General features: G+C 41.3%; 1 protein-coding gene and 1 non-coding gene across 3 annotated transcripts in view; both read right to left on the bottom strand.

The window, feature by feature from the left end:
- Positions 1-1374: 1374 nt before the first annotated feature.
- The window catches only part of NSD2 (nuclear receptor binding SET domain protein 2), a 97353-nt gene continuing 82218 nt past the window's right edge, over positions 1375-16509 (bottom strand). For both annotated transcript variants that reach the window (XM_026034071.1, XM_026034070.1), the window contains exons 11-23: positions 13658-13789; positions 12462-12585; positions 11247-11447; positions 10408-10587; positions 9213-9369; positions 8216-8421; positions 7681-7784; positions 7173-7442; positions 6962-7078; positions 4984-5125; positions 4230-4336; positions 2558-2762; positions 1375-1704 (exon numbers count right to left, since the gene is read on the bottom strand). In XM_026034071.1, coding sequence (XP_025889856.1) covers positions 1436-1704; positions 2558-2762; positions 4230-4336; positions 4984-5125; positions 6962-7078; positions 7173-7442; positions 7681-7784; positions 8216-8421; positions 9213-9369; positions 10408-10587; positions 11247-11447; positions 12462-12585; positions 13658-13789 — 2214 coding nt within the window. In that variant the 3' untranslated portion in view covers positions 1375-1435. The remainder of the gene's footprint in view (positions 1705-2557; positions 2763-4229; positions 4337-4983; positions 5126-6961; positions 7079-7172; positions 7443-7680; positions 7785-8215; positions 8422-9212; positions 9370-10407; positions 10588-11246; positions 11448-12461; positions 12586-13657; positions 13790-16509) is intronic.
- Positions 5261-5389, bottom strand: LOC112943120. Its single transcript, XR_003248530.1, has one exon.

The raw sequence follows: 16509 nt of genomic DNA, 5'->3' as shown, positions 1-16509 counted from the left end.
AATATTTATTTCCACTTAACTAAATCTTGTATATTTATCTCACAGCGCGTGCGAGAATCTAAGAGAAGCACAGAACTCAAACCAGCTTTGCTCAAACGAGACAGTAGCGAGAAGAGAGTCAGGAACAGGGCTTGTAAAAATGATCATTTCAAACAGTCTGCCAAGCCAAGTCTGCCAGTTTTATAGAAACTGTATAAAAAAGAAAACAGGCTGAATTTTGCATTAAAATTGTTCCTTATTTGCTACTGTTTCTCCTTCAAAAAAAAAAAAAAACTTTCACTTTTAATTAGTTGTTTTGAACTCTTTTTTGCACTTCAGCAGCTAGTTAAGTTTCACCTTCCGTTTCATTTGTGGGTATTTCTGTTCATTCTTTACATTATCACAATGTTGTAATGCTCGGGTCTCAAGCACTCCAAGACAACGTTGGCCTCTGAGTTTTACTTGACATTAAGAAAAAAAATCAAATATCTTTTCAAATAACAGGTTTTGTACGATTTATTTTTTTATTAAGACACAAAAATGCTAGAGTATTGGGCCTAGATCGCAAGACAGTGTCCCTTTAGTCCAGACTTGTACAGCTCTGCAAGATCAAGTTACTTCCGTTTCGCTGGAATGAGATACAGGAAAAAACAGTATAGAAAAAAAATCTCTTACAAGGTGAGAGTCCCCCTCTCCGGCACAGGGCCTGCCTTTCCCACCACGCGCTCTCCTTCTTGGTGGCAGTCACAAAAACCTTTGTTTGGGGAGCGCTGGAGAGCTGCTCTGTAGCAGCACGAGCAAACTCCGTGCGCGGGCGCCTGCTCGAATCCCCCACATCTCATTGGGACCACAGACCAAGCCTTTTTTTTTCTTTTTCTTTTTTTTTTTTTTACTTAAAAACTCGAGCGCTAATAACTTCTTTCAAGGATATACTATTTTAAACATCTCGTTGGTTGACACATACTATCTCAAAACCTATGTTTTATGCCTACCTGGTTTGCTTTTAACCTACCTCCAATCTGGAAGAACACTGGAGGGAACCTTTTACATTCGTAACGATTCAAGTGTAACTGTAATGCTGAGAAATAAGTTTGGTTTGTCCTGAAATCTCGTGAACTATGCTTGCCACAGTTCGTTATCAGTGCAGAAGCAGCAGGAGACTGCTGTGGTTGGCTCAGTGGATTTATAAAACAAAAAAACAAAACAAAAATCCCAAATTTTGACATCATGAACAAGCCAAAAAGGAATGGATGACAAAGTCATACCTCTCAATCTTCATTTATCATATTATTCTTTCTTATTCCACTTTGAGGCGTATGAATAAAAAAAAAAAAAAAAAAAACCCCCCCCCCCCCCCCGTAACCTTTACAGAATATATGTAAAATTGTGTCCTTCCCTGGTCATATTCACAACTTATCTACAGGATAGTGTTGGCAGTAGAAACTGCAGTCCTTTACTATTTGCATTCAGCTCTCATCCATCTGTTCCTCTGCTTTCTCTTAGGCTTCAACTTGTTCAGTTTTTTGCGGGGTTTCTCAGGCTTCTGAGTCTCAACAGACTCTACCCCAAGAACGTGTTCAGAGCAGCATAACTGTCCATTTAACATGGAATTTAGTACTGTCCCATCTTGGTGTTCCTTGCAGAAAGAATTTGGGCAGAAGTGGCAGAAGGAAACGGAAGGTTTGCCACAAACATCACAGTGGTGCCACGGACACTCCCACTTTCCTGTGAGCAATAATAATAAAAGAATTACCAGGAGAAAAAGAGAAGTCACAAACATTTAAACAAGATCTGTGTTTTAGCACCTGAACAATAAATACTGGCTCTCCTGATCAAAGGAAGATGAGACAGCAACTCCCGTGGCTCATCTCAAAAGTTCAGACTCTGCAGCCTACTTGCAGAGCACAACTGACAGCAGTGAGTAGCTGACTCGGAGTTGCTTCATTTACACGCAGCAGCAACATGAAGCCAGTAGAAATTCCTGGGATCTGAGTGCAGAGCATTTTGTACAAGCTGGGGCCAGGAGAATCCCCAGCAGGGCAGAGATCTGCTGCCTGCCCCTGCACCGCTCGCCTGTTTGCAGTTTTGCTCCCAGGGAGTTCAGGTGCTCTACCTACTGATGCTCCTTTCTGTCCCAACGTCTTTTCCTGGTCAGTATTTCACTTGTCTCTGAAACCAGGTAGCTCCTGCAGCATCAGCGACTGCAGCCTGGTTCTCTTCTGCCCTCCTGACCTTATGGCAGATGTTGCTGCTGTTCTTCCAGAAAAGGACCTTGACCTCAACTGGTGTCACACATTTCTTGGCAAATACAACCAACTTCCCGGGACTGCAGAGCTACAGTGCTCCACTGGGTGACGTGCATGTACCCACGTGCCTTCCTAAAAGCAAAGGCTCCTCTCACCAGAGAGGCAGGACAAAGGCCCTGATTCTGTCTCCTCACTCGAAGACAGCTCCTACACTAGGCAGAAATGAAGTTCTCACCATCAGGAAAATAATCTTTTCGAAAAGAAACTCTCAAGAAGTTTCCAGTGCAATGAATGAGGTACCTGCAAGTTCTCTATTTAACAAGCCTACTCACCAAAGGGACGTTTCACCAAGCCAAGGCAGGAGAGATGATAGGCTTTAGTACAAGATTTCCTGTCGCACAGCACCAGCTGGCCCCCATCGCCACAACGGAAACAATCGTCTTCAGATTCCTTCTTGCCCTCGTTTTTCATTCTGCGTCTCCTTGTTCTCTTTTTGGTCTTTTTGCCTTTTTCTTCTGAGGCATTAGTGGAAGAATTCTAAGAGAGGAAGTTGCATATCTGTAAATGCCCGTTTTTGCAGCAGAAAGATACTACACAAATAGCAAAACTGCTGGCCTGGCTGGCAGACAGCACGCACAGGCAAAAAATTCGTTTGGTAGAGACCTGCCCAAGGCCTTATCGTGCCTATCTGTCCATATGGATGGGAAACACAATGACCCTTTAAAAAAATCCTCTTGAATGTACTGCTCTGTCCTTACAATTCCTCCCCATTGGAAAATTCTTCCTGTTTCTTATGGCTAAAGAAAGGTCTCCAATCCAACTCACTCGTGGTTAATTTACCCCCAGTTATTCTTGCACCAACAAGCACTTCTGTATCTCTCTTTTCTCTCGCATTTGTGTATTGCATTCCAGAAACTCTGTGCCCATAAAGCCAGAAAGAGCAAATCAAACCATATCCCTATTTTCACCTAATATTGTGCTGCTTGCACTTTAACTTTCCTTCTCTGAGTCACACAAAATTAATTCTGGGAGCTTTTTCAGCACCTCAACCATCTTCTCCCACCTTCTCACCCCAGTAATTACTACCCACTTTCTTTAAAATTAGCCCATTCCTTCTACCAGTACAAACAGTCCTGCAAAACTGAGCTGTAACATTTTGCTTTTTTCATAGCTTTCTGCCTAAATTGATCACAAGCTTGTGTGAAATCCCACTTAAGCCTCCTATCTGTTAGGAAAAACAGCTACCCTGGAGATTGTAAATCCACCTTCTGCAGCATCTGATACTGAGCACTGTGAAGGACATCTTGGGATGCAGCCTTTCTATAGCCACTAGTGAGACCCTTCTCTCTTGGGAATGTGCCTGTAGTCTCCCTTGCTGCCTATGCCGGCTCTTCAGGAAGAGCCATCAACTCCTGTTGGATTACAGCTTTTAAATTAAGCTGACAGGAATTATAGAGGCCATTTCTCGATAGCATTTGACATCTTTCTTCTTTACATATAGATTTCAAAACTTTTTTTTTGTTGTCCTCCAGTTCAATTCCAGCTGAAAGATCTTTAACAAATCCAGTGAGCATTTTAACACCCGGATGGGGGACACACAATGGCAATGGCAGAGGAGCCTCACTGGTTACAGTTTGGCTCTGCGGGGTAGGATTCACTCAATAAACATTCAGTTCTGTGCCTGCCAGAGCCCTTCCCCTCAATCCCACTTCAGAGGGGCCTGGGATCGAATAAAGGGTTATTCCCTTTGCAGTCTCTTCTTTATGCTCGATTCCAAAAGCTAGTGCCTAGAGCTAGCAATATTTCTAATTTGGGACCTATGGTCATTAATTTGCCACAGGAGAGGATGGAGAAAAGCAGCTCTGACATCAAAGGAGAAGGTGGCTGCATTTGCTGTAGCTGCCCCTATCAACATAAAACTGATCTGCCCCCGCATAGCCCAAAAGAAACACAAAGCTAGTGGTCTGACAAGACTCAGTCATAGTCTCTTGATACGCTACTTACCTTTGGTCTGTCCCCAAGAAATCCACTGCAGTTTGGGGCACCACATTTGCAGACTGTTTTTTCATTGCCCAGACAGTCAAGGTTGTAATTAAAAGTGAGCTCTGTCCCTAAGTGAGAGATAAAACATGCTCTTTTACTGAAGCTGAAGGACAAGGTAAGGAAGCCTTCCAAGATTATTACACCCAAATAAAGGTTTCACCATCTGTCTTCTGGCTCAGTCAGTATTTGCTACTCGTAGGGTTCCCCTTTTCACAGCTCACAAGCACAGGCAATGACTAATAAAATGTCTTATGCATACGCACATAAACTGATCTGGCTTCATAAAACTCTGCATGTTGCTGGTCTACACGCACACACAAAAAAACACAAATCAGAATACATGTATTTTGAAATACGGTCCTTCACCCACTCAAGTTATCTTCGCTTGAAGGAAAAAAAAAAAAAGTTGCAGAAAAATTGTTTGAAACCTTTAAAGAAAAATCTCTATTTTATTCTTTTGCCAGACAACACAACAGGAATACACAGATACAACTAAGGCTCTTGAGATTCCCTTATAAGCAGGCAATAGAGAGCTGCCTCAGGTCTCATTATTAGGAAACTCACTACCAGCAAACACTACAGGAAAAGGAAGATTGCAAAGCATCCTCTGTGTGCAGAACTGTGCAGAAATCATTCACTGAATCAGCTGAATCATGACTCTTTGACTCATTAACCACACAAATGGTTGTTTCATTTAGTGGATAAGCTTACACACCTGCAGGAATATCACACACAGCAAACAGGCCGACCCGAGTGTCTCCGTGCACCGTCCACTTGAGAGTCTCGCAGTTTGGTTGGCAGCTGTGATTCATAAAACGGGAATAGTTTCCTTTGGGGCCAGCATCAATAATCCGGTCCTGGAGATGAAACCAGCAACAGAATGAATATTTCTTGCCCTCACAAAAACAGTTTTTCATAAATTATTTGAGTAGCTGCATTCAAAGCAGACGTGGTGACGCTCCCAGGGGCACAGGAGCAAGCTGCACGGCACATGTTGTATTGAAAACCGTAGCGTCCCGCGGGGCTCCAGGGGGACACTCCCAAGTCAATACTTCTCATCTCGCTCACGTTTTCCCAGGACCATCTCAGCCACGTGGCAGGATGAATGTCCTTGTGAGCACCGGGGTGGGAGATGCTGGAGAGGCCCCTTCCCTCCAGAAGGCCTCAAAACTTGAGCTCAGTCCATTTAGCTTTTACGCTGTGCTCAAAAAGGGTGCTATGCATTTACAAATACTGTGCCCTATGGCATTTCCCAAGTCACTGTGTAATTAGTTGCAGTTTCTCAACAGCTTTCCTTCCCTAAACCAGCCTAGTTTAAAGAAAAACAAGCTCTTAGTCAGCTAAAAAATAAAAAAAAAATCCCATCCCTGCACACAATTGCGCTTTAATTTTTATTTCAAACATACCAGACCAAACCCCAAAAAATCCTGAAATAGTCGGAAAATTTGAAACTATGATTCTTTGCAGGGCTGGTTAGGAAAATTTTGCTTATTTGTGAAAAATACAACGTCCTTCTTTGAGCTTTTGAGCTCTTGCTTTACAGCTCATTTGAAAGGTTGAACAGTAGATGACGAATGATAAATTGTACAGTTGCAAATTATTTTGATTTTTGCAACCTAGGGCTGTTTCAGAAGTATCTTATATGGAAAAAAAGGTATTTTAAAGGCTCCTCCTGGTCTAAGCTTACAGTACATGTGCACGGCTGTCACGCCGCGACACACGCATTGGCTCAGTGACTGCCTGGGCAGATGCCCAGTAAGTTGCCCCAGGAGGCCACTTACACACACAGTAACTGCCTGCACAGCTCAAGTAGCAGCACGGGCGTTTTTCAAAAATCACAGCAGTCACTGATTAACTGCAGCAGGAGACAAATTCCAGTTCTGTTGGCCTATCTAACGGCCAACGCTGCGGGGCCGTTCAGCAGCCGAGGCGGTGGGCGATAAACGCAGCTCCTGGCTACAAGGGACGGCAGCAGCGCGGAGATTCAGCTCGGGGAAGGTGGTTCAGATTGCAAGAAATAGGCAGAACTGACAGCTCCAATTTGCTTGGGGATATTTTTTGCTCCTCTGTATCTCTTGGGAGGGTGAGCTGCATCAAGAACCACAAGACCCAGACTAACTTGCTGCATTGGCCAGAAGTGATTTGTGGGGTCCAGCTGGCTCCTAACGTGGATGTGAAAGGGCTTCTACAAAAGCTGAACCCTAGTTTTGCTAAAAACGAAGGGACAGGTAGCTGAGCACCTTTAATGCCCCAAATTGGATACAGTCTCACAACACTTTTTCTGTCTACTCTCAAATGAAATTTAAATTTATTTTTTTTGTAAAAGGATTGCTAACAGTAATTGCAATAATTGTTTCAGAAACTGCATCCTTACTATTTCACAAAAATTCAAACTTTCTCTTAAGGCTAGGCAGATAAATACTTCTGCTGGGCTGTATTTCAAGAAGCAAAGCAAATTTTATAGACCTCAACGCATGCTTCCTTACATGAAAGAGAACTAATGCAACATCTGTACATACCTATACATTTATGCCTATATAGAATGGATCAAGCAGACGGAAAAGATACAACACTGGGAATATATGAAACTATGGCACAACACACATAATTGAGGGCCCTACCACAGCAATCAAAAGGCAGTAAAAAAGATTATGTTACAATTAAATGACAAAATACAATTCAAAATGCTTTACCTTATCAATAGTGAGCATATAGAAGTGAGTAATGTCATTCTCATGTGCGTATTTGATCCTTGCCATACATTCCTCTTCATCGATCAGCTCACCAACATACTCATTCACAAACTCTCCCTGAAGGACACAAGCGTCACTAGCAAAGTATGCACGGAGCCCACAAAGGGCAGCACAAGCTTTGCATTCCTCGCCAAGCAAGAAGGATTCCTACCTTTTTAATGTCCCTCTTAGCAACCAGACCCCACCCTTTCCCATCGGTTTTGATGATCTTGGTCTCGGGGTACTGACGCTTGGTAAAGCACTGGTTTTGACACCGCTCTCCTGCTGGACAGACTTGCGGGTGACACTCATACAACAGCATCCGATTGAGGCACTCGGAATCGAAGCCACAGGGGTTTTCGTCCGTGGGTTTGCAGTTGCACTTGGGAATCTCAGAAATGTCTGCAGTGTATATCTGAACCTTTCCACAAGGTTTGTTCACCTGGATGATAAATCAAAATAGTTCAAAGATCACTTTAAAAATCTGAATTTAATAAATAAAAATGTTATTACACTGTAGTTACTAAACTGATTTTGCAACACTAGATGCTCAAATGGAACTGAAATTTCATTGTCTTGTGGCCCTAGCAGATTTACCAAGACACACATCTTTACTAGCTCACCTCCTCAGTGCTAGCTTAGACCTTTGGAGGATCCAACACACTCTTCTCAAACCTTACCTTAATGTGCTTGTAGGGGGGAGGTTTCCGCTCACTTTCTTGCGTCTCTTTGGCTTCCCGCTGAAGCTTTATTTCTCGAAACCGAGCTTCAGCTTCTTGCAAAGCTAAAAAAAGATATCAACAGAAATGCTAGAAAGAGGATTATTCCCCAGGAGGCAGAACTGCAAATGAAGTATCTTCTATTTCCTGGGTAGAACATTTTATTTACGTATTTATCTATTGCAAACAATGCTGCTGGAGCATTAATGCTCTTTCACAATTGCATCAACTCTGCTCTTTCTGTCTTCCAGTTACTCTCATTTTTTGGCCTTCTAGAATGCCAAAAATGAGCAGAAAGAACTTCAGATGGATGCGAGCCTTCTACAAGTCATCAAAAGATCACTTTCAGTCCGAGTTTATGTTTAGTAAGCGCTATCCTGCACATTAAGATCAACTTTTTATTAAATAAAATGAACCTGTATAAAGAGGCCCAAAGCTATGCGTGAAGAAACCAAAGAGTGCATATCATAAAATTATTTTTGTTTACTTTATGTACCGTTTTTGAAGACTTTTCCAATTCCTTTAATTCCTTGGTATCTACTTCCTCGGTCTCCCTCCATATACGGGAACACACGTGCTTGGTGTGTCCAATAGTAATCCTTAGAACCAAAGAAAAACACAGGAAATTCTCCAATTTCGTGCTTCATTTTCTGGATATTTGGGGGGACGTTTTTCGGATGGCACACTTCTGCAGGCCACCATCTAGCACAGAAGTACAAATAAAACACAGCAGTTTAGTCAAGCTCCTTCTGCAAGCAATGCCTTAATAAAATCACCTTAAACCGCAGCAATTGATTATTACTTCTACTGTAAGGTGAAAAAAAAACACATTGCTTGGATCAAAACAAGACTTAGATACTCCAAAGAAAAATAAAAATAAAGATTTAAAAATCCTTTCCTTCCCCCACTCAATAGCCACAGAGAACAGACTGGGCTGGCAAGCCCTGCACCCAGACCTGTAGGAGTTTTGCAGCCCACACACAGGAGCTCCTTGCATCTGCTTAACCTAATCAACACCTTTAACAAGGCCTGCAATTAGTGCACTTGTCAAAGATCAAAAGACTGTAACAGCTATAAACCCCACCCGCCTCTATCGTGCTCACATCTTAATGAGGTCTAAACCACCCACAACCAGTGACTTCTCTCTCAGACATGTAGGTAGTAATTTACCCAATTACAAGGTGTACGAGCTTAATTACTGGAAAAGATCTCTGAAATGAAAAGGGTTGAAGGCTCACGCGCTAGCAGCCTAAGTCAGAAGGCTACAAGGAGGCCAGTATGGGGAGCACCCTGGCAGAGAGCAGTGATGAAGGTTTTTCTCAGGTGAACTGGAAAGAGGGAAAGCTGCAAGGGAGATGGGTCCCTTGCTTGGAGGAGAAATGTGAAAGGTGTGTGCAGCCAGGCTGACCTACACAAGCAGTCGGTGGTGTGACCATTAATTAAAGCACATCAATGTTATTATACACTAAACAACATAAAACTGTTCATCAGACCTGTAATTTCCCAGCTTCACCCAAATAATATCCTGGAAATGGAGTTTCTTCCCTGCCCTGCAGTCATTGCAGTACCAGCTCCCATCTGGCATTTCAATGTTGAGGCAGTCTGGGTGAAACGCCGCAGGACACGACTCGCAGCACAACAAGCTGCCTCCTGAAGGGGGAAAAAACACGGAAAACCATAAAGACAACAAAAAAAGAAGTTTTGCATTTCAACCAGGTTTGAATCAGCACGACACGTATGTTGTAGGTTCAGTTGGAAAGAAATACAGTTAAAAACATGCTGGCCTGCAACAAATGCATATTATTTGGTTGTATTCAAAAGCCAGGAGAGCTTTCCTAATTAGAATGCCTGGCAGACCTGGATTAGTAATTTACACAAATTAACAAGCTAGCTAACAATAAAAAGCCAGAACAGTGCACCACAAATTATACTTAGTTTTAATAACTACAGCTATAGTGTATTTAACATAGATTAATAAATATTAATACTTCACCAAATGCTAAATTTTCACAACAAAAATGAACCCTTATCATCAGATTTCTCTATTGCACCTATTTTCTTTGGGGCAGGGAATGAGATCATTAGTTTGTTTCATGAATTACCAAGTGGGAAGTTAGCTGCAGCTTAACGAGTTGCTGGGCTGCATGTTAATTTGTTAGCAAATCATGTAAACGGTCTCCTCTAGTGTTAAATCAGCACTCTACATTCTGTGAGTAACAAATGTATTATATAGTATAAAATAAAATATCATTAATTAGCAGTAGCTTCAGCAACAGCTAAAACAAGTTCCACATGCAGTGGGCTGCTAAACTAAAAGCATCTCTTAAAATAACTATGATTTAATATTGTGCATTAGCAATAAAGAAACACAGAAAGCATCACTACATTGGCAAAAGAACCCAGAAGTAATTTTCATGTATGTTTTTCTAGCAAAGAATTAAATCAAGCTTCTGGTAGCTGTACAACGTTCAATTGTAAATATTCTTTAAGCAATTACGTCTACAAAGAGCAGATACTCAAAACCTTGGGGCATAACCTGAAGTTATTTCAATAGCTAAGGAAGCCTTTTCAATACCTAAGGCAACCTAATGTAACACGTCACATTTCTAGTACTTTTCATTAAGCAGCTTAGCGAGGTAAAAATGGAATTGCAGAGTAAAGCGTGGAGCTGCCGCGTCCAGGCTCTACCTTTGGAGCACACGAAGCACCAGCTCACGTTGACGTGCGCGTGGTGACTCTTGCCCTTGGTGGCGGTGAAGTGGTTGGTGCAGACGATGCTGTTGGAGGCGATGACGGCGCAGCCGGCGGCGATGCAGACGTCGCCGGAGTGGTAGGCGACGGGGCAGCGAACGCAGCGCATCATCTTGCCTGGCAAGGCACAAGCCACACAGGTTAGTGCTCCAACGGGGCCGAGCCACCGCTTCAACGGGATCGCATCTACTGAGAGCATCCACGCACATCAAAATCTATCCACTTTTTTTTCTGCTTTTGCCGATTTCATTCGGCAAGAATACAGAATTAACACGCGTTTCTCACAAATTATACTGAGCTTAAAGCACAAGAGTGTTTAAATGTGAAGGCCTTAACTATGCACAGCAGGATAAAGGAGCTCTCCGCGGTCAGGCAGTTTTGTCTATAGATGTTCCAAAGCTAAAAGTAAGCACAGCATCAAATAGCTTTAAATTCAAGGAGCCTTGCTACCATACAATATAAAATACATGTATATTCACATGTATATTCTCCTCACTCTGACTGTCCTCCCTCTCACTAATTCTCATATACTAGTTCCTCACAGAGAATGAAATCGAGATAACTGAACACTACTTAACGGCATTTGATAAAGAACACAAACAAGTTTAATACCTATAATATCAAATACCAATAATTATGCAATTTTATTCAAAAAAAAATGCAACCAATTAACAATATACATGTGCCTGAAAAACTACAATTACACGGCCCTAAATGAACAGCTTCCTTACCTTAGCATACAATAAACAGTCACAAGAATGTAAAAATGAAACTACCTTTTGAAACTCTCGGATGCGAAGGGTTACTAACATGACAACTCAGGCAGCTGTGGAGAGGACATCGAAAACCCCTGTTTTCAAACACAGTCAGGTGAAATTTTTTCACACAGGCTTCGTGGTAGAATTTTCCACAGTGGGACACGACGCAGCGTTTCACATCCGCCTTTCGCTCTTTACACACAAAGCAGGTATGCACACCTAAGGGGTAAAAGTGATAAAAACGATAATAATCATTTAATAATAAATAAAAATAAAAATAAAAAACTCTCCTTTCATCCAACCCTGTGTATTTAAATTTTTTTTTTTGGTTGGGCTTGTGTTTTGTTGTTGTTTAGGAAATAAAAATCAAATTATTATTTGAGGTAGTGATCTATTTACTTTAATACTTTGTTTATAAGACCTTTAGACAACATTCTGTTCAGATATGGATAAACTAAAACTATGGTGCAAAATCACTGCAGTTAAACAGTATGCAACGCCCAAAGCCTCCCTGATCTGCTTTTACATTCTTATTTACAAGCCTCAGTGCATCAAAACTAAAAATGTGGATTTTTTTTAAAGCAATAAAATAAATTATGGATTGTCTGTGATATCGTTCAATTTGACGCAGGCCCACAAAGCAGGACAGACATTCCCTAAGCATCTCTGGATTCTTCGGACTTATTCTGAAAGAGTCTGTCTCCAAGAGGTTGATTGCATGTTCACTGAACTCGGCTTATGAGCAAGAAGGGGAAAATCTTACATGTAACATTCTGAGATTCAGAACTTACAGTTGTTACATGCTTCAAAGCAAAATTAATAGCAATAAGGTAGTTTTTTAATCGGAAAAGCAGGATTTACAGAGACACATGAAAGACTAAAAAGCACTGAGAAAACTGCATTTGTTACTTCTGCTTGTTTCTAGGATTTCTTAGGTTTTTGAGACAGCCTTTAGATCTGTAACTATTCTGCAATTATGAAGGCAATGGAGTTCAGAGAAAAAAACACTCAAATGGCAAGAGACTTTGCACTAGAAACAGAGCGAGATTTCTAAGACATGGCACAAATAATGGCAATGAACTCCCATCCTGTCAGGCACCAAAGATGACTATTTTTTTTTTTTTTTTCAGAGATGCATACTCTGTTCAGGATGATTTCATAGATTAAAATATGGGAAAGCTACAACTTCTTTTTTTTTTCTTTTTATATATTAATAGAAATGAACAAACTTGCCTGATGTACATTCACTACAAATGAATTTTCCTGCTGGTCTTCCAGAGAGCCCGAGGCAGCTCACGTGAAAAGCTCGATAGCAAAGTCCTTCACACAGTAGGAGATCACCTGTTTTTTCACAAAGCTTTTACAACACAAAGGCATTGAATGTTAAAGAAAAAATCACATGTGAAAAAGACATTTTCTTTACAGCTTCTCATTTCTCCCCAATATCCCTTTACTGTTGTACCATCATCTAACAAATGAAAGAATGATAATATTACTAGCATCATAATGTACCCTTGTTTCTAACCAAAACAGGTAATAAAACCATTCAATGTCTGGAAATATCAAAAACCATGGTTCATGAATAAATAGGATTTGACAGAAAAACAAATACGAAAAAAGGCTTTTAGAATTTTTCCCTCAGCACGCTGATGCATCTGATAGGGTTAATAAAAAAAAGCACACTTATTTTCCTTTTCTTTGGCAAAAAATAAATGACTCTAAGTAGCATAAAGATGCTTCCATGTCTGAGCTGTTAGCAGTGACACATGTATAACTGAAAATGAGCTGAGCAATAATGCTGGCAGCATTTAAGTCATTAGCCAACACAGAGCTATAACCTCATTATCACTATACACAAGAAGCAATGAAAATGGAACTGCTTGCCTAGTCCACTGCAAACCAATTTCATCTGCACAGATGCGCTGTAATTTCATAATCCAAGAATTCCCCTGTAATAGTTTTTGGGAAAGTGTTCAGCTTTCGGTTAGCACGCAGTATAAATATTGCTCCCCGTGCAAGTATTACTGCAGTCTGTGCTACGCTCAGGGCCTCGCTCAGAAGCCTAAACCCCCTGCATTGTGCTTCCTCCTCTTCATTAACAGATAAGCAAGCAGCTCCTCTCAATCATTTAACTAGTTCCCTAGCAACAGCCGTGCACTTAATTCTGAGGGGCAGATTATGCTCATTTTACAGATCTGGAAACTAAAGCAGAAAGGCTAAATGACTCATTTGAGGTTGAGGAAAAAAAATATGGCATGAAGAACTGTGGTTTACTGGTACAGCGGTCCCATCACTAAGACATATCTCTTCCATGAGACACACGCTGTAAAACTGCAGCTGGCCTAATGTTGTCATCTTTATATATGTTAAAAAAAGCACTTTTCTAGCAAAAAAACCTGCAGCTTACTGCTCCAGCTAACATCTCTCACCTGACACACATATTCTTTTTTTGTTCCTGCTCCTCGCTCAGATTTTTTGGAAGATATAGACACTTCTGTCTGGGTTTCATCAGCGCTTTCATAGGGAGACTCTGACCGCTCATCCCCTTGACCATCGGAGATCTGAAGATGAAACACACGTGGTTAGAGAAAGCAGCCATGTAGAGGAAATTTTGTACAAAATATCAGCTGAAGGAAATAAAAAGATTGCAATTCAGAATAGCAGATTTACACATAATTTTTTTTTGTATTATTTCCCCACCTTTAAAATAACTTTTATCAAAAACTGAGAGCATGCACTTGTAAAGTCTCATCAAAAGGATTATATAACAGTTGTTTTTACCACTCAACACTAGCCAAAACAAAATGTCAAAACTTTGCACTGGGGAATTTTAGTTATGCTTGGTTCTGTAACAGCCAGTCTGAAATGCCTAGCCAGTTCATTTAAGAAAAAAACTTAGTAAAATTTCAAGTTGCATATGGAAGCCTCTGACCAAATGCTCTCCAAGAAACGGGGAATAGGAGATACACAGAGAGAGGGAAAAGGTATAAAGTAGTTCTCTGATTGCAGGTTAAGGAAAGCTACAGCTAATAGTGAACTACACACATCACAAAAAATGAATGAACGTATTAAATGTATTAAAAAACTACAGGATTTTAAAAAATCATAATTACCTTTCCTAAAGAATAGTTTAAAAAAAAAAAAAAAAAGAAAATAAAGGGAAGTTTTCAGCTCAACAGAAGTTAGGGCCAGAACGGACAATTTGGTCATAAATCTTATCTCTTGCTATATTAGAAGATTGAATTCCATACTGCTGCCCCCAGATGGAACCCAATAAATTGCTTTTGGCTAAAGCACATGCTCTGAGAGCATCACAATTTGCAATTGCACAGGAAATCTGTCACTTCTCTTGAAGCTTCTTGCAATGCTTATACAAACATACCATTGACAACTGTGCCTTATGTTCCTTTTGAGTTGTTTAACTGCAACTCACAGCTGATGATGCTTTCTCCATGTATTTCAGCTATATTATAGTCCTTTGGAATCAGATATTTTCCTCCTGTTGAAGCATGCTGCAATTAAGCCTACTTCAATCCTTTTTGGTAAGCCAGAATGAGGTCTAGCATTCTCACTAAGGAATCTGCTCCTGCCTTAAGAGAATTTTGGCAGGTTTTCTCCAAAGGTTTCCTGTATTTTTAAAAAGACTCTTAAAAAACTGCACATGAGAAACGGAGGTGTATTCTATTATAATATTAGTCGTATAAATAAAATACCCCAAAGTAAAATTATACATGCTAATCTTCTTCACTAGTTCTGCTCACTTAGTTAGGGAACTCCCTAAGTCTCCTCGAACACTGAAACTTTCTAGAAAACATTTTTCCAAAAGCTGTTTGACAGGATATAGACCACCTATCCATACAAATAAATTCCACTCTGTTCTCAGATATACAAATATTGTATATACTATACAAATATATATGGAACATTATATATATATAAAATATCTTATGTAATCCCCAGGAAAACAGTTTATTAAAAATGACTCTAGGTGGTAGAGATGGCTGCATGCATCAACCAGTCATCTGCAAATTTGAGGTAATTTATTTAGAAATCAAAGATAAAAATGCAAAAGCACATTGGGCCTACTATTAATTAGCCCATTACCAAACCCCATTAAAGACACTGTTACTGACTGGTAAATTCTCGCTATTGCTGTCAGTTTGCTTCCCTCCGTTTAATATTTGCTTTCTTTGACAATGTTTCAACTGCTCCGTAAATCAGACCTTAGCAGTGTTTCTGTCAGGTGATTTCCAAAGGATTAAGTGCATTTCCTCCGTATGAACGCGTCCCAGCAAAGTGATCTGTATCTACCCTTCACCTATGGGTATTCCTGTAATTGAAGTGATCTAAACAATTTTGTCCGCCTGTTTTTACAGCGTTAGCGTTCAGGGGGTTAAAGAAACTGCCTGCAACGTGAGGGCTTCCTTCAGACACCAGGAAATCTCTGTCAGCTGGACGGGGCTGAGAAACAGCAAGCGGGGAACGCGAGGCGGGCGGGTGGCGGGGAGCCGCCATTTCGCTGCGGAGGGGCAGGGCAAGGAAGGCAGCATCGGCGCTTGGCAAAAACAAAACCCAACAGAACCCAAACCCTTTTCCCTTAGAGATTAACTCACACACAGGCTTATTCCTGTTTCTACTATCCCCACAGCAACACTAATTAGCATGAGCAGCGCAGGGCTCTAACTTTTTAGTACCTCGTTATATTCCTGTTACAACTAGCCCAAATCAGCATGTTGGATTTTTATTTTATTTGAGGAGGGGAAGAAGGCAGGAACTCTTAGTTCTGTTTATCTTTTCTTTACAAAAACTTAAGCCTTACGTTATAAACAGGATGGCTATGGTCTGTACTAATTTGCAGTAAGGTTGCTTCTCCTCCAAGAAAAAGTATCCCTAAAACCTATAGGAAAAAAACAACATTGTGCAACACGCCGGAAGGGTTAATTAAGATCATCTCCTCTTCGCTGCAGCAAAGGCTACACTATCTACAGAGTGGCCCTTCAGAAATACCGCCCTTCTTCCCACAGCTATTTCTGCAGCCAGAGAAATTAAGCAGAAGAGAGCAGAGGCAAGACCCAGACCGCATGAGCGGCACAACCACAAACCGAGGCAAGTGGGCTGCACAGAGCCCAGGCCTGCAGCACCTTGCAGCGAGACCACGCGCGGTTCCCGACGGTCGCCAGGAGCCTCTCGCTTCCCGGCCAGATGCGCTCCTTGCCCGCGGTTCTGCTGCTCTGCGGCCGCCCCAGCCCCTCGGCCTGCACGTGCTCACAGCAAGGCCTGC

The sequence above is a fragment of the Nothoprocta perdicaria genome, unplaced genomic scaffold, assembly GCF_003342845.1.
Source record: "Nothoprocta perdicaria isolate Ctin4 unplaced genomic scaffold, notPer1 scaffold_14, whole genome shotgun sequence".
In the NCBI taxonomy this organism is placed as follows: domain Eukaryota; kingdom Metazoa; phylum Chordata; class Aves; order Tinamiformes; family Tinamidae; genus Nothoprocta; species Nothoprocta perdicaria.
This window is presented reverse-complemented; position numbering and strand designations above follow the sequence as displayed.